Source organism: Drosophila mojavensis, unplaced genomic scaffold (genome assembly GCF_018153725.1).
Source record: "Drosophila mojavensis isolate 15081-1352.22 unplaced genomic scaffold, ASM1815372v1 contig_74, whole genome shotgun sequence".
Classification (NCBI taxonomy): domain Eukaryota; kingdom Metazoa; phylum Arthropoda; class Insecta; order Diptera; family Drosophilidae; genus Drosophila; species Drosophila mojavensis.
The window spans coordinates 4,157,155-4,184,011 of record NW_025318899.1 but is presented as its reverse complement, the minus strand read 5'-3'; the positions used below and the strand labels follow the sequence as shown (position 1 = coordinate 4,184,011).

The following is a 26,857-nucleotide window of genomic DNA, read 5'->3' as shown; positions in this document are numbered from 1 at the left end:
ATCATTTTCTTTGCAACTTGATTTGCAGCAATCTCTTTGTGCGACTTGGACGTTTTTTTTTTTTTTTCGGTCAAGTTGATGCCATGGCTTAGTTAAGTGGCCATAAATTGCCGGCCGACCATAAGGAACAGAGGTCAAGTGTACAGCGAAGGACAAGTTTTTGGAGCTGGGGCGCATTCAGTATATCATAAATAGCACATCCTTGGGGGCGTTGAGCGTGCATAAACAACTTTGTTGTCGGGTGTCATAAATTCAATTCGAATGCCCATTTTTGTGGTGATTTAAGTGGTCAGCTGAGCTGGTGGGGCACAGCTTCGCCTGGGGTGCAGTTCAAGTATCAGATTCCACTTGCCACATGCCACATGCCGCATGCCACTTGGCACACGCGAGCACCCGCTGTTTGCCGAATAGGCGCTAATATGATAAATAGATTGGTAAATTATGTTTTCGCCGAGGCGGCCACACAGCTTAATTCGTAGATAGTCCTCGTCCTGTTTGCTAGCCGCACGCTGTGGCATTATCCTTTCAGCGCCTTTGGTGGCAAACAAATGTGCGGCAGGCAAGTTAATCTACTAACAAAATATTGAATAACAAATCATGGCATAATGGATTTATGGCACTCCTTTTTGGCCATCTGATATGCAAGGATCCAGCCATAAAAATGGCCACAGCCAATGTGTATATATGTGTGTGTGTGTGTGTGTAAATAGAAAATGTCGCTTCGTATACTCTGTGCTAAGTCCTCTGGTTGCCTCTGTGTGTGTGTGTGTGTGTGTGTGTGTGAGTGGAAGCGTGGGCACAGCGATAAGCGTAAATCCTGCATATCCTGGCCAACATTGTCGTCTTCTCGTCTTTGCTTTTCATTTTGCTGCGTGTTTCATTTTTCCATTTTACAAAGTGCTCGCATATCATGTCACACCCAGACAACTCGCATATGTGTCAGGCCAGTAGGACAAACACACGCACACACGCACACACACTCTGGCAGAGACCATCTCAAGTGTTGCTCAAGTGTTTTTGGCCGCCATCTTCATGCGAGGCACTGCTGCTGATGCTGATGCTGATGCTGACAATCTACACTCCAACTGCGGCTTCGTTTTCTTGTTAGCTTCTTCCTTTATCGGGCATTGTCATAGTCATAATGATTGGCCTTGTTATCGCCTCAGTGTCGCATTGTTTTGGAGCCGGGCTTCCTTCAGATTTGCTACCATATCCATATACCATACTTGTGCATATGTTTTGCTTCCTTCAAAAAAATAAGAAAAAAAAAAAAAAAACTGAAAATGAAAAAGTAAAGGAAAGGAAAAGAAAATGCCTTTCCGTCTTGCCTTGTCCTTTTCAATAAAAGCAAATTGCGTTGCATGTTTTTGCTTGGGTTATCCATTTCATTTTTCTTTCTCTCCCAACCATGTGTGAGTGTGTGTGTGCGCCTGTGTACTTCATAAATCATTTGCTGTTAAAAGGTTTAGGTGCCTGGGTTTTGTCTGACACAACATAAAAAGCTAAGCAACTGAGCGGTCACCGAGTCCTCAAAGAGATAAATAGATAAACAGCTAAGCGGCTAAGCATCTGCTTTCAGGGGCCCCATCAATGCGAAAGTAAAAGTGTTGCGCCCAGCACTTCAGTTTGAAATTTTCTTATCAATTTTACATATGCTACGCACTAGAGGCAATCGTCTCTTTAATGCAAACAAAAGGCTCTATTATTAACCATTTGAAAGGTATTTTGAAAATAGTTAAAACAATGCTTATTTGCATACTAAGGTAAATGGGATGATGGAAATGCTTTGGTAATGTACCAAAAAGGCAAGCCCCTACTCCTGCCCTTGCTCCTGCCCCTGCTCCTGCTCCTGCTCCTGCTCCTGCTCCTGCTCCTGCTCCTGCCCCTGCTCCTGCCCCTGCTCCTGCTCCTACTTCTGCTCCTGCTTATACTAAAGCTAGAATGTTATGATCACGAATCAGTCTTGGACTTATAGGTTATTAAATCCAGCTTTAGCAATTTTTGCATACTTTTATGGTACAGATATATGTATACATATACATATATACGATGTACTCATATTCTATTTTGTTCTTCTTTTATTGTATTTTATACTGTTCTTTTACCTACGAACTTCAATCCCAAACTTAAACTTCTTATCGAAGCCCTATCACAGCCTCGCTGCTTACGTAAAATGTTGCTCGTCGAATTTCTGTTTGTTTGGAATCATAATTTTGTTTACGTACAAAATTGCCATAAATAATAATTTTTTTCACACAAGCCGATAAAATGGCGGCGGCGACGCCTTATAAAAAAAAAAAAAAAAAAAAAAATATTGTGCCTTCCATCAACTAACAAAAATAACTCAATAAAAAAACATTTTTTTATGTCAATCAGCGTGGCAAACAAACAAACTGCTCTGATACGATGTGATAGCGTATGATATGACTGTATCTTCATCCGTATGTATTTGTTTGTCTTTGGCGAGTAAGGCAAGTGGAAATGGGAAATGGCAAATGTATGGAAGTTGGATAAATAACGGCACATGTCTCGCTTTGGACTGCTCGCATTTAATATGCATAATTTATCCATTTCACTAGGCAAAGCATATTGAATATTAAATAATGACGAGCCATAGAAACTGAGACAGAAAAAAGAGCGAGAGAGAGGGAGAGAGAGAGAGAGAGAGAGAGAGAAAGAGAAAGGGCGGGAGTACAGCAGAAGAAAGAGAAGCTGTGTACTACAGTCAACTTTCGCTGGCGCTTCCTTTCACGAAAATAAACACTTTTTTTTGTCGTATGATAAAATTCAAGGCAAACGAATTGGAACATAGCAGTTGAAAAAAAAAATATGCATCTACATATGTTTTATATGCGTACACACACACATGCATAAATAAATACGCCAACAAAGACAACACAACAATGGTAAACGAGACAACGAGAGGAAAAATGTTGAAAATAAAAAGAAACAAGCAAAATATTGAAAAGAAAAACATAAAAACATTGAAAATAATACGTAAAAATGCGGAAAATGGCAGAAAATATTTGTTTGTATGCTCGGTCGGCCAGGCAAAACATAAAAAATAATAAAGAAAGAGATAGGAAAGAATGATGAGCGAATGGGAGAGGTAGGAACAGAAAGAGAGGGAGACTGAGTGGTTAGCGAAACATCGCACGAATTGTGGTTCATGCAACAAAAATGTTGATATAGCATAAATACAATTATATATGGATATATGTTTTAACAAATGCCCATGAGACTTAAATATCATATTGAAATACCAATCGAAAAAAATTGGAACAAAAGCTACGATTTTTTATAAAAAAATATGAATTACAATAAAACGTTGTATGCTGACAAATTAATTTGAAACTCTGGCTTCTGAAATATATATGCGTAAATGCAAAGAAGTAGATTATGAAAAAATGTAATCTATAAGACGGATTTGAGATATAAATATTATATATTCAAGAGTTCGATATTCCTATTACAGGGTATATTCCTTGCAATCAAAGATGTAGATTTACTTACTATAAATGATAATGAAACATGATTATTTTCGTATTACTTACCAATAACCCGTATTAATTTCCATTCTTTCAATCTCTTCTTATTCTTACAGCGCATTTCGGAGCGTGCCTTGGACGGTTTGAATAATTTGAAAACGTTGAATTTGCGCAATAATTTGCTGAAGAAAATTGACACCGGCTTGCTGCGTGGCACGCCGGCTCTGCTGTCCATCAATGTGCAGGCAAACAAATTGGAAACACTCACGTTCTACACATTCCAGCCAATTATGGACAATTTGGTCAACAGCACCAGCGAGCTGTTGGTGTCAGGTGAGTCGATCTCTGATAATGAATGCAGTTGCTTGACAGACAGAGAGCAGAGCAGTGCAGACATGCTGATATGCTGATATGCAGGCATTTTATTATAATTACGCATACGCCACGTTGGCCTGGTTGACACGAAATGCTGAGCTCAGTTAGTTTGCAGCCGTAAAGTTTTATGACAAGCGGCCTGTGAGACATTTGCCTAGTAGATATTGTCTAAGCACACAATTAGGCAGGTCACAGAGACACACACACACACACACACACACACACACACACTTTTGCAGTTGGATTGGCTTCATTAAGGAAATGTCGTATCGTCATTGCTCAAGTGTGCGCTTCCGTTCACAAAGAGACACAGTTGCCTAGCGTGTGTTAGAGAAAAGCTATACAGCCAGTGTTGTTTAACAGGCTAGAGAGAGAGAGAGAGGCAGTTGTTGCCGTCTCACTCTCACACACTGCTAATTGCCAGGGCATTGACAACATTCAGCTGGACTGACAACTGGCAGCAGCCGTGGCCTGGACAAAAACCAAATTAGTCATTAAACTGCAATTTTGAAAGCGAGCAGCAGCGAGTCAAGCTCGGTGCACAACACACCAACACACCACACACCATACCACACCACACCACACCACATCACTTGAATAGCCACATTTTCGTGCCCCACTTTAATGTCGCACCACTTGACTCGGCTCGACTCGACTCGACTGCAAAACTCATAACAATAAAATATGTCCTGCAAAATGGTCGTAGGCAGAAACACACTCAGTCTCAATTTTCTCTCACTCTTTCTCCCTCTCTCTCCCTCCCTCTCTCTCTTAATGTGTGTGTGTGTTAATAGCAGCAGCTATTAGCGTGTTGATTAGCTCAATTAAAAGGTAAATTAAAGTGAAATATTAAGTGCATACGTTCACATTGTTGTCACGGCCATTTTGCTAGCTGCCAGGATTTTCATATGCAATCAAAAAAAAAAAAAAAAAAAGAAAAAGAAGTTAATTAATTAATGTAAGCAAATGAATGTAAGCTGTAAGTTTTGCTCAATTTGTATATATATAACACATAAGATTTTGAATCCTCTCTTGAATGAACGTGCTTAGGTTGACGCTGTCTACTAGGCTTAACAACAAGTAATCTTTATTTGATTATCAGATTATCAAGCTCTTCAAATCTACAAACAATTTGCAAACATTCAAATTATATTGTTAGCATTAAGCTGTATCAATAAATAGTTGCTTTTATTGGGCAATTTACAAAATATTAATATTGCGAAATATAAGCGAATGCAATTCCCTACAGTGAAGAAACATTTGCATTTATTGAATTCTAAATTTTGTATTATAAAAAATAAGCAAAGCTAACAAATATAATTATGAGAACTGTTATGTAGAAATTTATGAACCAGAAATTACAGTTACATGACTTTTCTCCATGCCATTGGCTAAAATAAATATAAATTTAGAATAAAAAATATTAATTATTAAGAAAATATTACTCTTTTCACTGCGATTATTTAAACTTAACTTTTATTTGCTAAATAATTGACAAAGACTTTATCTGTCTGTATAAAATTCATAATATTATTTCTTATAAGAACTAATTGCTTTCTAGCTTAATAAAATTTTGTTATTTATGCTAATATAAGGAAAGTTCTAAAACAGAAAATAGCTAGATTTTACATTTATATACCTGTATATCGGCATATACTTATACATATATATAATCTCCTTGGCAAAATCCACTTTCAAGGCTTCTCGAACACCTTGAAAGCCATTAGCGCTTTGTAGGCAATTTCATTTGTAGCTCAGCTTGGCAATTAGCCTTTTGATGTAACCGCTATGCAATCAGTGGCAACAACAACGACAACAACAACAATAATCGTAAAGAATAGTTAGATCGCCTTGGCCCGTGGAATACATTTAAATATTTAACAACAGCCTTCAAAATCGCATTTCTCTTTCATTTAGCAAAAGTCTCGCACACACATTTACTAACACACATGCACACATCAAATTACTGCATATGCACAACCGAATGGCAGTTACAAATGCAACTTAATTATCGCACACACTCGCACACACACACACACACACACACACATATACACGTAAGAGTAAGTGTGCGAGCGAAATTTTCGCTAATGGTTTGCCATTAGCATGACTTATTTAAGTCGAAACAAAAAACTAATCTCTAGTCAAAGGAGCTCAACAAATAGATACTCTGTAAAAAGGGATTGCTTGAAGATGTGTATAATGAATGTATATATAGAAAATGTATGCAATTTTCACTATATAAATATAGAACTGCAATATATATATAAATATATATAAAGTGATAAAATAATCATACAAACTAGCTTGCAAGTGTGAGCACCCCTTTGGGTGATTTATTTATGTACAGGGTATAGGATAACGTTGAACGACAGCAAAGCTGAGCGCATTGGCATACAAAAGCCAAACCCATATGTATTTGTATGTGTATGCAGCCGTAATTGCATTTGAGAACACATACACATAAGCTCATACACACACACACGCACTCAAAGAGAGAGTGAGACGGAGAGAGTGAGCGGCAGACATTTGTAAATTGGCTACAAATGACTTCAAATTGCTTTAAACTGCAAAATATTTTCGCATGCCAAAAACTTTTTAATTCATGTGCAGTGATTATGCTCACACACACGCAGGCACACACACACATGCACACTCTCTAACTCATACAATTTGCATATGCAGTAGCAAAAGGTTGATTAGAATGCTTCATCGAAGCTCACAAAGTTAAAAAGCAAAAGAGAAATATATAGAAAAATAAATACAAAATTGTATAATGAAATTTTTAACTTGAAAGAGAGTTTTGCAAACATTGCTAATGAACCAACAGAGAACTCGCTGCAGCAAATTTCTATAAAGCAAACGAATTTATCGAGCCATTAAGCTGAATGCATACTTAAAGATGAATCAACGGTAGCTGTTGCTACTCAAGAGTCGGCATCAATAAATAAATTAAATAAGTGCTTTTCATTTGCCATATTAAGCTAGGACACAAAAAAAAAAAAAAATAAATAAATAAATAAAAATAAATAAATAAGAAGCAGATGATAAAGAAAAACATTCACGTCTGCTGAAGAGTAGCTTAAAAATATTCTCTCTATGATAAATTTGTAGGTTAAAACTCGTCGCAAGCGCCTAAAAGATGCAACACTTTCTTTTGGCTGGTGTTGAAGCATGTGGCAGAGCCGACTGAGAGGCAAGGTGAATTGCCAAGAGCAACTGCAACTAAGAGTGGCAAGCGCACTGAAAGAAAATAAAGACTGCGAAAGTTTAGCCTCAGTCTGTTTTAGCCTCAATTTGAGTCTCAGTTAGAGTCTCCAGAATTGGAAATTTCAACCTAATTTTCTCTGAGTGCAGCAGCACATAAAACAAGCAACAAAATTGCAGCTGAACATGTGAAAAACGTCGCCGAGATGAAAGAATGACTCGAAACAGACGTTGACGATGTCGTCTAAGGATAAAGTTGGCGCTCTGGCCATAAAACGTGCTACTTCAGTGCAAACCTGGCTCAGTTGCTCAGTTGCTGGCCACATCACATGCCATGGCTACATTCATTTTTGGGGCCAAAGTATTTGCCAACTGCTGAGCGCGTCAACTAATCGAACGTCAGCCAAAATTTCGTGCCAATGTCCCAGTACAAGCGCACACACATACACACACACATGCACGAACACATAGATACAGGTGCAAAGGTGTTGGAGCTGTGCACAACTATTTGACAAATGCACATCAGGCGGGAGCAGCTCTATGGGTGTTAGCCAGGGGGATTTCCATTAGCGGCAGGACAAATGATGTACATGAACTTTTACAGAATTGAAGCACATGCATCAACCATGCCCAGCCAGCTGAATCTCCAGGAGAGGTGGCAAGATTGAGAGCATGAAAGAGAGAGAGAGAGAGAGAGAGAGAGATAGAGAGAGAGAGAGAGAGATAGAGAGAGAGTGAAGCTCAGTGGAGCACATTGTGATTTGTGGAAGACTTGACTTTTACGTAATTGCCATTGACAGCCATCGAGCAGACGCTAAGCTGATTGACATTGCTGCTGCAGCAGTGGCTCCACGTGGAGATTTCAGCAGAGAAAATGAATTTTCCGAATTGGGGCCAAATAATGCATACCCTGTATTATAGGGAGTTTATAGGGTGAACTAGTTGGCCTTTATTAGATAGATGTCAGTGAGCAGCAAACTATATCTGTCAAAGGGCATTTAACTTATGTTTCTCTTTGAGAATGTGAGAATTTATGTTCTGTAAAAATTAAGTTAAACGCAACCTATACTCACTGTGTAGGGTATACAGTAACCATGGGAATATACATATGCTCTAAGATTGCCTTCAATCATATTCAAAAGGGATATTTCATATTCAATGTGGGAAACATATTAACTCTTAAAAACTTTTTTTTAACTTTTAATTTACTTTCATTAAAAATGTATAAACCAATTTTTTAAGATATGTCATGCATTTATCCAAACAGATAACCGACGCTTATGCCTACTCTATCATTAACTTCATAATGTAATTAAGGGCTTTGACATTCGAAGTATAAATTATTTATTTATTAGATTGTTATTATTTCAGAGTATGAGAAAATAATGAAATTTTAGAAAAAAAACTCTTCAAAAAATGCAGAATAAATTTACTTTGGTTCGTTATGGCCATATGACAAAATAATCCCAAGCACCCGAATGTGACTTTTCGATATTTAAGCCAAAGGCTGGTGTGTACTTGAACAGTGTATTCACACCTGTCATATAACCTGCCACATCAATAAAAGTTATTCGTATGTCTGCTTCCTGTTATAATAGCATCAAATTGAAAGAGACTTGAAACCACTTGAAAGTTCTTCCGTAAATCGGCTTCATTCGAAATGCTTCGCACTCATCAGTTGCTAATTTGGCAGGTGAACTGCATGAGTTGCAATGAGAATTGCATTTGGGGATTTCGATGGGGACATTGGACACCTGTGGTCACATACACAGACATCTGTATGTATGCAAGGACAACCTAAGCCCATACAAAATTTCTTTTCTCGCTCTGTATGGGCGTGCAGAGCTTTTCGGAAACACATGCTGCCAGCATTTAAATGCCATTTGATGTCTGGCAGCCAAACACAAGCACTAAACAATGCTATGGTTTGTCCTTTTCAAGAACCGTTGCCAATGTATGGGTGTTTTGTGCGTGTCCGTGTGTGTGTATGTGTGTGTGTGAGTGTTGTTTGAACAGTGACTGTAGCTTAGGCCAGGGCTGGGCAAATGCAATGCCAGCTGCACCTATGCCCACGTATTTTGTAAAAAATTTATAGGCACGCCCAGTGCTGTGGCATTTGTTTCAATTCCGTTGGTCATCGCTCGACGTTGGTCAACACACACAGAGAGAACGGCAGGCCTGCGCCACCCACACGTAGATGCTTGTTTATTTGTATACGGCTCACGTTTTGTTTGTGTCGTCGCGCCTGTGGCCAGGACCTACGACCATTTCCAAATGCTTTCACTTTAAAGCCAATGCAAGTTTTTTCACATACGTATTTGCCCAGCAAGCAACACTGGTAATAAATGCGACAACACTCACACCCAACCTACCTCAGCCTCAGCCTTCGCAAAAAAAACCAGCAAGTCCAAAGGTTGTGGGGCTGTGGGTTTTGTGTCCTTCTCAATTGGTTCGTTATGCGCGCTGGTCGCCCGGTTGCTCCCAAATCGTTAGCTCGAATTGAATGGTTATTGTTTCGAAATATAAATAGGATTTCAAAACAGAGATTTTTTTTTTTTTAGCATGCTGCCTCGCAGACGCTCTCAAACATGCACAGAGCACACGTAGCCGAGATTCGCATGACGTTGACAGCAGAAAACTGCAATTTAATTATTTTGCTAACAGCTTTTTTGTCTGTTCACTCACCTTTTTGCCAGTTAATAAAGTTTTTGTTTTAGTTTCAACTTCATAAAATTTCATACGTATAATTGTTGTGCACTGAGAGAAAGACAGTGAATGAGCGAGAGTACAAAGATTAAGCTAAAGTTATTTAGACCTTCAATTTAAGCAAATTCTATGAAAATCTTAGAGCAAAGGAAAGCTTTTAATTTACATTAGTTTTATGACAATAAGATTTTCATAAATGACTTGAAAACATCTTATACAGAATACCTAAAATTGTTGTTGCATTATTTTTAATTATTTATTTATTTATTTTTTTTTTTTATTTGGATTTTATTTAAAATAAATTCTCTTCTCTACAAAATTCAGTTTGAAGAGCGATTCGAATCTTTTTGTTTAGCTCATTTGTAATGCATGTAATGCGATTGTTTCCAGCTTAAAATTGCATTTGTACGAGCCATAAACATGGGCTGACTGAAATGGCAACAATAAACAGGTATTAGGCACTGGCGCCGGGTCCGGAAGCGACAATTTATTGATAGGCATAAAACAGTAGAGAGTAAGAAGCCCCAACGAACAAGTGATGTTGGCCATAAACTGGACAAATGAGGATGTGACACGCAGCCGGAATTGACTAGCGATAGTCAATGTCAGCGTACCACTGATTGCATTCAATAAATCTATGGCTCAACACTGAGCGATAGTAGTATGCGCAGACTAATAAGTTTTTCGGCTACGATTTGATTGCCTGTTGAGCCTGTTCAGCCGAAAAACTTTTATATACACACACACACACACACATGTGTATCTACATATAAACGTATGTCGTGCAGTGACATGCATGCATAAGTAGCATTTCATTTGGTTTTTGGGTACGTTTCATTGCGTTCCATTTGCAATTTGTTGCTGAACGCTGCATAAATCACTCGACTCAATATGTATGCCAGGCTCAATTGTTTAGCCATCCGCACACACGCATACACACATACACACATACACACACACATACTCACTCTATACTCTATAAATATTTTAGAATTCAATTTCCGGCAACTTGACAACTTTGCCACGTTTCTTTTGACTATTAAACTGATGCTCTCTCGCTCTCCTGGCGGCCATCAATTTAAAGAACTTGTATCTGTGTGTGTGTGTGTGTCATCGCAATTAAACACAAACACACACACACACACTTACTCACATCGCTCATTTTGCCATGTTTTTGTACTTTGGCTGTTGTATGTGTTTGTGGCATGCGTTTAATTGTCTGCAGTTGATGCCGCGGCATCGTTTTAATTACGCACCTTTTCTATGCAAGCGGAAAAAAAGTTTTCAATTGAGTAAAAGCTCAAACTGCATTCACCGATGCCATAAAAAACACACACCAACACATACATATATATTTGTGTGTATGTGTATGTGTGTGTGTGTGTAATATGAAATGCAATTGCGCAATTTGTTTGTGGCCATTTTTCATGTATAATGAGAGCGTACAACAATTTCCTTTCATGTCGCCTGACAAGACCCAATGGCATTAACATCGGCAGCAACAGCAAAATGAACAACAATGAAAGAGAGAGTGAGATAGAGAGAGCTATCTATGAGATGGACGAAGTTTTAACACACTTACGTTCTACATAGCCCGTTGTTGTCAGAGCTTATATATAATTATAGTAAAAAATATATAGAGTAAATATTGTTAGTTGATTTGCCTAAGTGATATAGCATTTCTCGATCCTCTCGCCTTCCTATCTCTCTACCTCTCTCTCTCTCCCATTCTGTGCCTCTCATTTCACATCTTTCTATATCTTTTTCTCTCGCTCTCACCGCCTGTTTTGCCCAGCTCCTCGTCTTATGCAGTTCTCTCTCATCCTTTCTAGTTCTTTCTCCCGCCTTGTCGTCTTCACAGTCTGTTTATTGTAAATATCCTATCTCTCTCTTTCCCTCTCTCCCTCTCTCCCTCTCTTACACCATTCAAAGAGTATACACTCTGACATATCTTCAATGACTTTTCATCCACCATCCTCATTAAGTAGTTCAATTAAAACTTAAATGCATATTATTAATGAGTTTTTATTGTTTAATGTGTAAAACTTTTGTGTGCCTCGAGGCCAGCTTTCGTTTCGCTTTGTATGCCAGCCACACACACAAACACACATACAGGCATGAGTGTGTGCGGGCGTGGCCTCGACTATGTAGGAGAGCGTGTATATTCATGTTAGCGTTCGCCTCCCTCGTCAAGCTGCTGCATATTTTATAACATTTTTCACCGCACGCATCAATTTTGTAGCCCAATCCGTTCGCTTACTCACGCCTCTTTCTAATTTCTGTGTCACATTTTAAATTGCTTGAAAATTAATTGATATCATTATTATGGGAAAAAGTTTGGATTGTTCCATTTCATGACTTGACTTCCGTGTCATAAAACTAGAAGCGCTAAACTAATCGCCAGCATTGTGGTTCAATAGAAAAAGGGACTATGCGCGTAGCTTATTTCGATGAAGAGAAGAAAAGATGATAGACAGAGAGATATGCTCTACAACACATGCTAAAATTTGTGCTGGATTGAAGGAATAATGCTAAGAACTAACTAACTAAAAGTTGAGCTTCATCTTCATTGAGATAACTTCCTCTTTCTTATAGCATGATTTGCCACGCACACAGCATACCCCATTAAGCCCTTTGCTATGGCATAGCAAGCCAATCAAGAGCGCCCAACTAAACAGGCAACACATTTTGCAGCGCATTGTGAAGGCTTAGCAACGCCCTGGCTATATAAGGAGTAGTAGTTGTCTCTAAAGCCGCAACCACTGCCACGCCCCCCGGCCACTTCAGTGCGCCCAACTCCCAGCACGAGATGGTGTCATTTGGCACGGTCGATAATTAAAGCCGCTTCACTTTGCATATGGCGCACAACAAAGCCAAATTGCGTGGAAGCTCACCACGCCTGCCTCCCAGCCAACTATGGCCAAGATTTAAGCCCTTACGGCTTTTGGCTTTGTCACACAGCTAACTGATGGCTGATCATTAACGCGCTTTATTAGTTAAATTTATTATAATCAGCAGCCAGAACAACAGGAACAACAACGATGAGAGCTGTGGCGCTTAGCTGGTTTCAATTGCTATGCAGCTTTGGCTTTAGCGGGAAAACCGCTGCACAGTTTTAGCTATCAAAAGTTTATAGCCGATTCTTAAGCGAGGAGTATATGTATATATAAATGTTTGTATATATGTATTTGTATATATAATTTATGCAGACAGAATGCATTACACGTGTAAGCTTTTATCCTTTCGATATCCTTAACGGATTTGCCCAACTGCGCGTAACCTGAGCTTCGTCTTTGGCCGCTGTCTTGGCAGCTTTGCTTTTAATATAAATTCATGTCTGTCATTGGTGTACTTGACGCACATACGCACACCTGAGTGTGTGTATTGTAATCTATCTTAATATATGCATAGGCTGGCAGTCAAGCTTCCATCTCCCCATTGAATTCAGCGCGCCGCTGATTTTCTCGCCTGCGGTTTTTCACCTGTGCCCACAAATTACCTCTTGATTATAGTTCAGTTGTTGTTGTCGTCGTTATCGTTGTTGTTGTTGTTGTTATTGCTTACCTTAATTTGACGACGTGTGTTTTAGAGTCATTTTTGTTTGGTTTATGGCTGACGTTGGCCTGGCAACGGCCTGAAGTGCCTCATCAATATGCTTTCTGGCATTTGACATGAAGCTCAAATCGAATTATTTACATGCTTTACTTATTTGGGCATGCTCTGTAGATTTTTTGTGCAAATTTGCGTAATTCATACGACAGAGGCTATTTATATGACGGATTTACTTATAGATATATTTATAGCAGATATACAAACAAAATATATAAATATATAGGTTGAATAGAAACTTTCTTTTGCTTAGAGCGTATGATTATAGCTTATGATATATTTGGGTTCTCTTAGCCATTGTTCTCAATATTTTAAAAAAGTTTACTGATACTATAAAATATCTATATATCTATCTATATATTAAATATGTATACAGCAAGCTTGCTGGATATCATCAGCTAAATAAATATGTATATAATGTAATGTATTATAACATTTTATACGTATACACAGAAATAATTAGCTGCCCTGCTTTACAGGGTATATCATATCTGCTTAGTCAAGCCGAGTTTGCGGTGAGGAATTCAGGGTAGGAGAAAACTAATCTCTCCGTGATATTTTCTCAGTATATGTAAATGAGAAATCCTGTGTAGGGAAGATTCTTGGAAAATTCTCACTATATACATACATACTGAGAATTTCTCTTGTACTCAGTATATTACATATTTCTCAGTAGTCTAATTATCTCTGTCACCTTTAGTTAAAGCAACATGGCTTCAATTTCACAAACATTGACTTTACTCCATATTACAGTAGACAGTTAGGACAGCCTTTGCGTGCTTTAAAGGGTATACCGATAGCTAGTCAAATTGCAGACTTTTCCTGTGACAGACAAAGCCAATAATCCATCTCCCAAGCTCTCGAAGAAATTTAATTTAATATTAAGAAACTAATTTATTTGAAATTTAAAATACCAAATGCCAATATTTGTGGGGTATGCGGCTGTTTAGCTAAGCACCTTTTGGCCAGGTCAAAAACTCATTAGGGCAACTCATTGAACATAAATTGCAGCTGGCTGCCCAAAACGACAAACATTTAATTGAATATTTTGCCCAACTTATTGCCGCATTCAATAAATATAGAGATAGAGAAAGAGAGAGGGAGAGAGAGAGAGAGAGAGAGATAGAGAGAACGAGTCGCATAACTCTCGCTGTCCTAGAGTTGCTGTTTCGGTCGAGCGGCTCAATCGATTAGAGCTGTGCAGCTGGCCATAAATAAGCACAAATTTTACAATATGTAATAATTTCAATTTCAATTTACAATGTGTCCCCCATATATAAAGCGTATAATATATATATATATGTGTGTAAATATTTATAAACATATATACGTATATATAGTTGGTCGCAGCATATCTTGTGTGACAGCCGATGCGGATGTAAACGTGTTGGCATTGATGGATGGGAATTGCATTGGCACCAGCTAAAGGAGTCGAGCTTCAAGCGGACATTTGAGTGCACAATTTATGTCAGTTGCTCGTTTGATATATGGCCGCTATACAGCACAGTATTGGTGTAACTATGTGTGTGTGTGTGTGTTTGTCTGTTAATAGACTCACATTTCAGTCAGCCACTCAACGGGGGACGGCAAGAACAGCTTACAAGTTGCCACTTGACTTGCCAAATCGCAGCGCAATAACAAAAGCCTCATTATTTATTTATATAATTTGTTATTGTTGTTGTAGTTGCTTTTGAGATCAACCCCTGGCATAACCCTCGCGGCGAATGCTCGCATATTTTATTAAATACAATTCAATAAGAGCAAAAATCAAGAGGGCTTTTTGAAGAAGATGTTGAGGGTTTCATAAGCCATAGCCATAAGGATGTGAGTTGAGCCAGAGATAAAGCGAAATCAAAGAGGATGATGCAATGGCTATTTTGGCAAACATTAGGCAGCGAATTGGTCTACTCCAAAAGGGGGGTGTTAAACGGAGCTCAGAGTTGGGGGAGGCTGAGCGATTCGCCACTAACATGTTGCTCTGGCTCGAGGGTGAGCTGTTATTATAGCTGTTGTATAGTTTGCTATATCGCTTGTTATTGTTATGAGCACATATATATCTATTTGTATAGCTGTATTTTTTATGCGATTTAGCATATAACAAACACATTACTAACGCACCCCAGCCCCCCCACAAAAAAAAGCGAAAGAAAACAGGAATGAAGACGAGCCGCTCCACTGCCCAACTGTGCAAATATTTTTGGCAAAGGCAACTTAATGCTTAGCCGAAGGGCTAATATTTATGAGCGTGTGTGTGTGTGTGTGTGTGTGCGTGCGTGTGCGTGTGTGTGTGTACTTTAACTCGCTTGAGTGGTCATATTTGATCGGCGCGCTTGATTTTCCGTTTGCCTCGTTTTTTCCCCAATTGATTTGGAAAGTGATTTTCCTATTCTTTTTTTTTTTCTTCTTCGTTTTTTTCTGCTGCCGTCTGTGATTCGTCTTTGATTTGTTTATGCGATTTCATAAAATATTTATCCCCGAGCGTAGTTGTTAAATCGCCTGCAATGACTTTGCCTTTTGGCAGGCACAGCAGAGTATGAAAAGGGGAGGCGTGGCTGGCTGACTGCCGCCTCGGGGGCGGCGACATCCTGCATGCAGCTGTCTGACGAGTGTTTGATCTTGGTTTGCTTTGGTTTGCTCTCTCTCTCTCTCGCACTCTTTTTTTCTGGTCTGCTTATTTGACTTTACGCTCGATTGCCAAAAATAATTTGATCTGAAAGAAATAAACTGTAATTGTTTGCTGATTGAAAGTCGTGCCACGAAAATTTGCTCACTCGATTTCGCAGCTGTCGAATTTAAAGAAATATTTAATGTTATTAAATGGACAACAACGAACGCAAAAAAAAAATGTTGTTGAGAATGCGGGTGGAAAAAAAATGTGTACAAGTGATATAATTTTATGGCTTACTCGCAGTGCAAATAAGCGAGAGCACAAAACAACAAAACAACAATTGTAGCTAGGGTCCAGTCCAGGAGCTCCTCCGGCTGCTGCCCCTGCTGCTGCCCCTGCTGCTGTTGCTCCTCCATTCATTTGGCGTAATAAAAACATTCAATGAGCTCGACTGCCCCCAAAAACTGACCCAGCATAAAGAAAATTGGCGAGAAAAGCGACGGCCATTGAAATGGCTTTCAATGGCTATGCACAGTCGAGGGCGTGGCACATAAAAATGTATAAAAAAAAAGTAAAGTTAAACACAGAAAAAAAGCAACTAAGGAGAGAAAAAACCCCATTTGATTTTGAATAAATTGAGTAAAGTTGCAGGACGCTAAAAGGGACCTGAGCTGACTTTTTGGTTTCGGGCTCTGCGGTAGCAACAAGACAGGCAACAAAATTAAATATCTTTTGCTGCTACACTCTCCTACCCATCGACATACGACGCATGGCGCGTGGCGAAGCGTGCGAAATCACGCACAGCAATAACAAGCCAAAAAACAAGCTAAAAATAAATAAAGCCGTTGGAAAAATGTAGGCGCTAGTAGAGGAGCTCATTAAAAAAATTGAAGGCGGCTTAAAATAAAACTGAAGGCTGCCAGTTGAATGGGAAAGCCAGAGTATAAATGAAAAGCCAGAGTATAAATACCCTGTACTTAAATGAAAGGAGCAAAAACAGATGAGAAAGAATATTTCCAACTGCTTGAATAGCAAAATGAATATACCCTATAATTAAAGAAAATAAGTAAACACAAGCAACTGTGCAGCTGCCGTATAAGTATATGCACAAGCCAGAGTAAATACCCTATAATCGAATGAAAAGCGAGGTAGCGAACAATCAGAGTCCAAGTGCATATCGAAAGCAAATAAGTGAATGCTATACGCTTGAATGAAAGCTGGGAAAATAGCTGAAAGGCAGGCCAAGATATTTACAAAAGGAAAATAAAAAACATTTTATCCTGATTTCCCATCTTCAATGGGTTCAGGGTATAAATAGCTATAAATAAAAGTAGCTAAAGAAAATACTCTTAGTTTAAAGAGCAAAAGTTTCGATTTTAATTATGTAATTAATTTTGATGTATTAATTTTTTAGTTTTCTTTAAAAACAATTATATATTTTATAATAACAAAAAATGAGCAGATTTTTCTTAAAATAAATATATATCAAACATTCAATTGGCTATAAATCGATAAGCATTTCCATTATTACAACATAATTCGGACCTATTACAAAAATCCATATAACTAATTTTTAAACAGTAATATAATTATTATTTCGATATAAACTCTGGTTTATAGTTATAAACTTTCCACATAAATGCCAAAAGCACATCATGCAATAACATTTAACTCAAATTCATGGTTCGAACGGCGTTTGCTAATTAATCTATATGAATATCTATCAGAAGCGTAAAAAGTTGTTTAAGCAAAGTTTCGCAACTATTATTAAATGAAATGCAGAAGCACTGTGACAATATTGTTGTAGCCGCTTTAAAGACAGAGATAGAGTGGGAGTGTGAGAATAAGAGAATGAGTATGTACTGTCTCTGCTTCTTCCCACACACACACACACCCACAGTTGGCGCTCCCAACTGGCCGCAACTACGGCAACTATACAAAGCGAAACTTTCGACTTCATTTGCATACATAGCGCTCTCGAGCAATGTAATAAAAAATGATAAAACTCTCCAGAGAGCAAGCGCATATACATATACATATATATATATATATACATATATATGGAAGCTATAGGAGCTGGGTTGGGTAGGGCTAACTGTGCTAACTGTGCGTGCTGTCCCCTGGTGGCGTTAGCGGGTCACAGGCCACAAACGAACCAGCTCCCCAGTTGCCCGGCTTGGCGGCGCTCTCGCCCCGCCGCTGGCTGCCCACATCTAACCGAGCTACCTAAAAACGAGGAGGAGCTGATTTCTCAGAGCAGAAGCTGCGTTGGCTGCGGCATTCATTGTGCAGCCAGGCGCTGGGTCGGGATCCGGTCAGAAACAAAGGCGGTAACTAGGCCAGCATCATCTGCGTTGATTTTCCAAGGGGCCGGCAGAGGGGCAGGACGAATGGCCAGGCTCAACTTTTGGCGCCCGTGTTGATATTTCAAGCAGCTCAGTACGAAAAACAAAGAAAAAAAAAAAAAAAGTAAAACACCCATTCGCGTTTTCTTTGCGCTTTTCAAACTACACGGCGAGAAAACAGGCGGTTGTTAAAAAAAAAAAGGCAGCCAAAAGTAGCTGGAGTGGGCAGGGCTGAGCGGTTAGGAATCGCAGCCAAAAAAAAAAAAAAAGAAAACTGTAAAAAAAAGAACCTAAACAACGTCGCTTCAACCAATTAAAGCAACGGACCTGCAATGATTTTCTTTTTGCCTCTGTTTTCCTTTTCTTTTGTGCTTTCTGTGTGCGTGTATTGGTGTGTGTGTGTGTGTGTGCGTAGTGTAGTGTATTAAATTTAAAATAAATGTTTTTCTTTTCATGCCATTGGGAGAAGGCGGCAGGGCAGGCCAGGCTAATGAAATGCCATTTAGAGAGCGCGCTTGATGTATGACAGCGGCCTGTTACGCTGCTCCATTAAAGCCAAACGCATCGATTCCAGTGAAAAAGAGGCGATAGCTAGGGCGCTGAGGCCAGCGTGGGCAACTAAATAAAATGTAATTTATATTAATTGTATTCTTCTTTTATGCCAAGCAAATTAAAAGTTGTGAAAATGAGAAATGCCACCAAGTGCTTAGAGGAAATGTTGAACAGAATAGAAGGTTGAAAATTAAACTTTTTTTAAGCATTTTTTTTAGAAAATTTTAAACAAAAATTTGATTTTTTCTTAACAAATTAAAAAAAAAATTTTCTTAAAAATATATATACATATAGGCATATTATTTTAAAATTTCATTGTGTTTACTCTTAGTTTAAATAACTAAATCTTATGCAAAAAATATTTGAGAAAAATTTTTTTTATTTGTATTTATTTTTATTTATTATTATTTTTTATTTTACTATTTTTATTAATTAATAAATTAATTTATTTACTTTATTTTTATTTTATTCTATTTATTTATTTATTTATTTATTTTTTATTTATTTTTTTTTTTTTTTGTATAAATGTTAACATATATAATCTTATACTCAAGTATTCAAATCAATATTAAAAAATTCCTAGGCTGTAAAAACTGAATTTTGCTATTCAGTCTCCATTCATAGAGTATTTGAGAAACACTTTAACTTTTCAACTCACTACTTGATTTTTCTTCAGCTAAATTAAGCCAGAGATCAATTTACTTAATTGTTTGCATTGGCCTACAAAAAATTCATTTGATTTCATTTGAAGTTGAAACTTGACAGCAGAGTCTTTATCATAATATCTAGTTCTAGAATTGCAACTGCAGCAAATGGCAATGACAGCTAATTATGAATATGTTTCGACACATGAACTGCCTTGCTCCAACAAACAGAGGGACAGGCAAATAGGTGGAGAGACAGACGGACAGACGAAACGGACGGAACTATTTGCATTAAAACTGACCAAACAAAGTTCAGCTGAGTCTAATTTGGCCGGCTGCCTGTTGGCATAGAGCATATATGCATACACACACCCACAATCGCACACTCGCACACACACACACACACATAAGTGAACTTATGCAAACAGTTAGTACTTGAAACTTGCTAGTCAAAGTGTAGTGGAAAGGGGGCAGCGTGGTCGCTTGGACAACGCTATGAAAATGACAATAATAAAATTTAATGTACACATATGCATGACTCCTGCTACTTATGTGTGTGTGTGTGTGTGCGTGCGTGTATGTATGTATGTAAATATCCCTTGCTAACCGTAAAAACGTTTCCGACTGTTGCAGCAGCACCAAAAACTAAAAGAAAATAGCAGAAAAATGAAAAAAGAAAAAAACTAAGCTGCAATGTCATGTGGCAGGCGGCATGAGGCACAGTTGAAAGTCATCTAGTTTAGTAAGCAGACTATCAAAGTAGGGGATGAGAATGGGGGATGATGTAGAGGTGGGTGTAAGGCTTGATGTAGTTGGGAGTTGTGGCGTGGGGCAGGACACTAGCGGTACTCGAAGTTCGTTGCTTGCAAAATGAGGCGGGCGTCATTTTAGTGTGCCAGTGTGTGTGTGTGTGTGTGTGTTGGAGTGTGTGCAGCAGACCAAAACACTTCCTACCGCTTTGCCCAAGTATCATTAAAAATATAAAAGTATTTTATGCACACACACACACATACGCACACTCACAAGGACAGTTTGGTGCACATTAAGCCAGTTCACATGACTCTACTATCTGTGTGTCACATACAGAGTCTGTGTGTGTGTGTGTGTGACTCATCCCTATATGCCATGTATATATACACATGTATATTTTTGGGGACATTGTCGCTGATATTTTTATGCCCTTACTAAAATGTATTAAAGCTGATGAAATGTGAGGGATCATATATGATTAGATATAAGATATAACATATATTATAATATAATTTATATGTAATTAATACAAGATAATGTAAACTAAAAGATTGTTTTTTAATCTTAATTCGCATCCTAGCAAGGAAATCATTCACTTTTTGAAATCTGCAGAGTTTCTTAGTTGAAACTAGATATACTATGAGATGATTCTTAAACTCTTTGATAGCATGTATACATGGATATCTAAAATATTGATTTCTCAGATATTTTAATGCTTGAAGCTCTACTATATATTGATTTTCAGTTTTGATCTCTCTCTCTCTCTCTGTATTTATCGTAATGTCCACCTCTCTCTCTTCTACTATCAAACCCCAACTATGATAATTTCCTTTTCTTGGCTCACGCTATTTCGTAGATCACCGCCATATTTTTTTGAGGGTATCTTATCTGCTGCAACAGTAAGATAACTCTATCGCTCTCACTCACTCTCCAGCACATTTCTGTCACCCTTTATTATACCCTGAACCCATTGAAAATGGGAAATCAGGGTATAATGGTTTTGTGAAAAAGTATGTAACGGGCAGAAGGAGGCGTGGCAGACCCCACAAAGTATATATATTCTTGATCAGCGCGACGAGCTGAGTCGATATAGCCCTGTCCGTCTGTCCGTCCGTCCGTCCGTCCGTCCGTCCGTCCGTCCGTCCGTCCGTCCGTATGAGTGCGTCGATCTCAGAAGTTATAAGAGCTAGAGAGCTGAAATTTGGCATGCATACTCGTATATACCATACGCAGTACGAGTTTGCTTTATTTTTTCGATAAATCATCCGATAACTTTTTTATCGAGAATAATCGAAAAATTGATTTTGTTTTTTTTAGCCTAATTTGAACATTTTTAGACCTGGAGTGTTCAAATTTGGGTAGTATATAAAGTTAATCGATACAAAGATTTTGTATTTTACAGATTTTGGATACCACGCCCCCTTCGCCCCAAATTTGTAAAAAACGCATTTCAAGTACTAGAGACTTGTGCTTTAGAATGTACACACATATTCATCATATGATTACACTCTGAAAGTTTCATTAAGATCTTATGTCTACAAAAGAAATTATTCAACAAATAAATTCTCATAATATTGCCCACACTGCAGCGCAGCCCAAGCGCAGTCGCTGCTTACTGCGCAGTTAGCAGAGCGCAGGCTTATGCGTGCGTGTGGATGCATGTGTATGTATGTGTGCATACAAAGTGCAGAATGATTAGAATATCAGCTTAGAGGGTTCAGGGTATCTCCTAGTCGAGCAGTCTCGACTAGAGCCTTCTTACTTGTTTTTTATGTGCCATACTTTGTGCTGCCTGGGTTGCTGCTTGCTTTTCTGGCAAGTCATTGTCATTTGGTCAGCTGCAAACAGCTGCCAGTTTTCATCTATGTAGAGCTGGCAACGGCTCGTTCCACGTCTGCCTCGGCTGCCTGCTCCTGCCACAAATTGTGGCAGGGCCAGTGGCAACCAGTTCATTATCATGTTAATTTTGTTGTAATTTGCTTGCTAAATGTTGCCAAGTCGTCGTCGTCGTCCATTTGAAACCATTTTCCGGAGTTGCTTCTCTTTGCATATTTAACTTTATTTATGCTTTTTTGCATGTTTTTCATATGGAAAATTAGAATTTTTGACTTCTCTATAGTACCCCGTCCGTCTTCCGTCTTCTTCGTCTTCTTCTTCGACTAATTTGCCAACTATTTTCGCAACGAAAGTTTTCTTTTGTCGTTTTGTGGGCAACTTTTCGGGCGCACACACAAAGAGAATATGTCACGAATTGTCGTCCCAATCGTTGGGAATCGGAGCTGTTGTTGAAGTCACATTTCTAGTATATCTGGTCTTTGTATGCCCACAATTGGGCCCACAGACTACTGTGGCATTGTGTGCGTTTGTGTGCTGTGTAGAGCCTTTCACGTGTGTGTTTGTTTGTGTGCGAAGCAAGGATAATGATGTGCACAGCTCTCGACTGTGTATGTCACTCAGTCAGTCAGTCAAAGAGTCAATATTTTGTTTGTAACGTTTATGCTAATTATGCATGTTGACATGGAAAACTGTGTCACCGTACGGCCCTAATTATACTCGAGAGATTTGCCAGCACATTAACTAGCCTATGCCGCAGCCCACACCCAGCTCACTCTCTCTCTCTCTCACTCTCTCTCTCCCCTCTAGCCTAACAGGGAAGCTATCACATATTCGTGAAACTGTTTCATTTCCCACACGATTAATTTGTGAACTTTGTGTCGATGGTAGACATCATATTGTTAGCTTTGTCAAAAATTCATTTTCAAAATTTGAAAGCAATGCAGCCTGTGGATAGCTAATAAGAGTACTTCAATATGAATCGCATACAAGAGAATTCTCTTCATTATGCTCAAATTTAGATACGCGTTGTCTTCTGTTTAGTTATACCCTGTGGAATACCTAAGATGTTTCTGTGCGACAAAAGATTGTGGGAAAACAAGAATAATTATTTTCATGAATCTTGAGATAATTAGGAATTCATCAAAGCCTCGATATATATCGATCAAGCTCGAGCTGTAGCGATATAATATTCGCTTGATATACATCTTTTATGCCAGTATGCTCTAGACACTGCCTGTTGCATTTAGAATTCTAGCAACTCGCTCTTATATAAACTGATCCAAGGTAAACAAATTATATTCAATTAAAGCAAAAATTATTTGTGCTCTGTGTTGCTCTGTGGCTGCGCAGACAGTTGTTAGTGCAAACTGTTGAAACACTTGAACAGACTCTGCAAATAATTTGCACACTCGACTTAATGAGCAGCTCTTGGATGGCTTCTCCTCGATTCTCGGTGCTCGGTCCTCTATTTATGCGCTCAATTTGAAGCTAAACCGTTCGAACTTAACTAACCAAACAACAAATTGGTTTGCGCACGAAACGAATCAATGAAAATCGATGCAGACACAAGCTCTGCCCAGACTACTGCATGCTGCATGCTGTAAGCTTGTATCCTTGCAACCGGCAAGCGGCGACCGGCAAGCGGCAAATGGCAACCTGCTGGCATGCTCAACCAAAGCCCCCGGGCAGCAGCAGTACAAAATAATTGACAGCAACAGCAGTTGGGCGTTCAACTGAGTGACAGAGCAACAGACAGACGCAGTCAAAATCCAGCTGGGGCTGATGCAATCCAGTTCCAGCCGAAACTGCGGCGTCTCCTCTAAATTGGAAATGTCATTGAGGCGTTTAACTTGCGCACCGTCAACGACATGGACAGCGAATTGAAGGCAGGCCGGCAGTCAGACTGCAAAATCATTTAAAACGCCCTGACCTCGCCTAGCCATACGGATCCCATATCCAGATGCCCGGCTTCAAATGCAAGTCTAGTCCAAATGACAGCCAATTGTTGCAGGCGGCCACTTAGCTGGCAGCCGCTGCCAACGGCCAGACGTGAACGCCCTCTGAGCCCGCTCACCTGTCTATAGATCATGCTGACAATAGGCTATGCTCGAAATACCCTGTAAACGAAATCACTGGCTGCATTGTCAAAGTGGAGCACGCATGCATATTCAATATTTTAGTTTGCTGAATAAATTTGTCTTTAATCAAAGCATAGAGCACTCATGCTTGCTGTTAAATTTCATATTGATTGGACTGGATATACAAACGATTATTGGGCTATTTTATTTGCATATTTTGGCAGGGAGAATGAAAAGGAACACTGGGTAGGTGAGACTCATGCGTGCACTTTTTGCGTTGGATGGTCTATGAATAGTTGTTGAACGAAAGTAGTTGACTTTTTTTATACCTATAAACCTATGATTTTTTAAGAGTAAAAAAAAACCTTTATTGAATTCGCTTGATTGCCGAAGAGCATAAATAACAAACAGTTTACTCTCGTAACTTAGCAGGGAGTCTAGATCGTAGCACATAAAAATTGGAGATGAAATATATGGGAATGGAACAGTACATCACTTTACAGGGTATTCAGCAGTCATTCATTCCTCAGCATCGCACACTTTTTTGATTGCTAGCTGCAAGAGCAACAGCAAAAGGAGTTGGCTGCGCAAAATCTTAACAAAAGCAATTTCAGGGCAGGCCGCACACACCCACGCACACCCACACACACACCTAGACACACACGTACACACCTTTGCGACTTGGCTGAGTGGAGCTGTCAATGTGCCTTTTATTTGTCTGTCTGCTTGCTGGAAGGCCATAGCACTCATACACACATACATATATATAAATACTATATATATATTTACTGATTTCCCACTCTTTTTCTCTCTTCTCTCGCATATAGACAACAAATTCATTTGCGACTGTCGTCTGCAGTGGATCTTTGAATTGAGAAATCGCACACGTCACCAGCAGCTGCGCGACTCATTGGAGAATTTCATTTGTGCTCTGCAGGAGCCGAAGCTGTCGCACTTCGTGGATCCGGTGCCGTCGCATATACTCGATCTGTTAAACTTTGGCGGTTTCACGGCCATTGGCAGCAACAGCGCCAGCATGGGCGGCATTGGCGGCATCGGCAGCAGCAGCAGCAGCAACTACGCCAATCTGGAGGAGCTGAGCAGCAGCAATGGGCTGACCATGAAAAAGCATAGCTCGAGCAAATCACGACAGGCGTTGCGCGGCCAGCGACAATTCACAGACAATACCGAAAATGTGGTCGAGTCGAAGCTGCGAGTGCGTCGCAAGCGTCAACAGCAACCGGAAGCGGAGATAGGCGGCGTCGCTGCCGTGGCGCAAACACAAAAGCGGTATGACTACTACGACGACACCAATGGCAATGCACACGCATCGAGCTTGGGCCTGACACATGGCTTGGACATGGATGACAATCTGAACTTGCATAAGCAAAGCAGTTTCTATGGCGCCACTGGCCTGGCTCACAACGATGTCGAGTTGCAGCACCAGCTGCAACCGCAAGCCGGCGATGCACTCGACACCATGGCCAATAAGAACTCCTTGAACGTTCATCTCTTCATGCTGAAGCCGGATATGCTGCCCTGCCACGATGAGCTGAGCGATCCCACCGAGCTGCCACTGTCCCGTGATCTGATGGATGTGCGCAGCAATGCGGGCCAAGATCTGCTCATCAATGGTGCAAACCCCATGCAGCTGACACTTGGACTACTATTAAGCAGCCTCACTCTCATGCTGCTGCTCAGTCAGGGTTGAGCATCTATCGGGGAGGTCGCTCTACAGCCCATATGAGTTTTAATTGTAAATACTCGTGAGCATTCAGTTGGTTGTTCTACAGCAAAAATTAACTAAATACTAAAGATCTTTTCATATGGATACAGAGTAGAACTTTTGGAAACGAGCTTCAAAAAAATAAAACACAAAAAAAAAAGAGATAAAGGAGAAAGAAAACTAAAACACCCTAAAGTCTTGTATATATGTAAAAAATGGAAATTCGATAAACCAAAAAAAAAAAAAAAAAAAAAAGTGAAACCTAAACTTAATTTAAAACCTAGCTGTTAGCTGTAGCATTAGTCTTGACTTTGACAGAAACTTTGAACCGAACTACCAGCAGCACTAATAAAACCGAACAGATATCACGAAAATTCAAATAGAAAAACCAAAAACATAAAGAAAAACCTCCGAACAAACTGGCGTTTCATTTTAACTTAAAACAACAAAAAAGAATATGAAAAAAAAAAAAAAAACTTAAACCCAGCTAAAAATGAAATCGAACCCAAAACTACAAACACTGTACGACATAGCTATAGTTTTATGGATAGCCATACAGTTAGCATTATTTGAAATTCCGTTAACTCTTAAACAAGGTACACACAGTACAGTGAAACACTTGGAAAGCGCTAAACGTCTTAGGTACACAGTCAAAACAAAAGGCCAACTAGCTGCAGTTGCAGCGTCCAACAGAGGCAAGCCTGTAAAATATAATTGCAGAAAAAAAAAAAAAACAGACAGACATACGACAGCTGAACGTTTAAGTAGATTATCAAACTATAACTAAAAATAAATTTAAAAAAAAATAAAATAAAATAAAATAAATATTAATATTAATAGATAACTTATGCTTAGTCGACCTTAGTTAGTCGGCTTCTCTATAGCAATTAAGCAATGCTTTGTTTCTAGATCTAAGAAGACACACACACACAC

At 39.1% G+C, this 26,857-nt stretch overlaps 1 protein-coding gene across 1 annotated transcript in view; it reads left to right on the top strand.

Annotated features, from left to right (window-relative positions):
* LOC6581376 (connectin) overlaps nt 1-26,412 on the top strand; it is a 54,234-nt gene extending 27,822 nt beyond the window's left edge. Inside the window, exons 4-5 of the mRNA XM_002007075.4 lie at nt 3,605-3,821; nt 25,026-26,412. Coding sequence (XP_002007111.2) covers nt 3,605-3,821; nt 25,026-25,909 — 1,101 coding nt within the window. The 3' untranslated portion in view covers nt 25,910-26,412. The remainder of the gene's footprint in view (nt 1-3,604; nt 3,822-25,025) is intronic.
* The last annotated feature ends 445 nt before the right edge of the window (nt 26,413-26,857 follow it).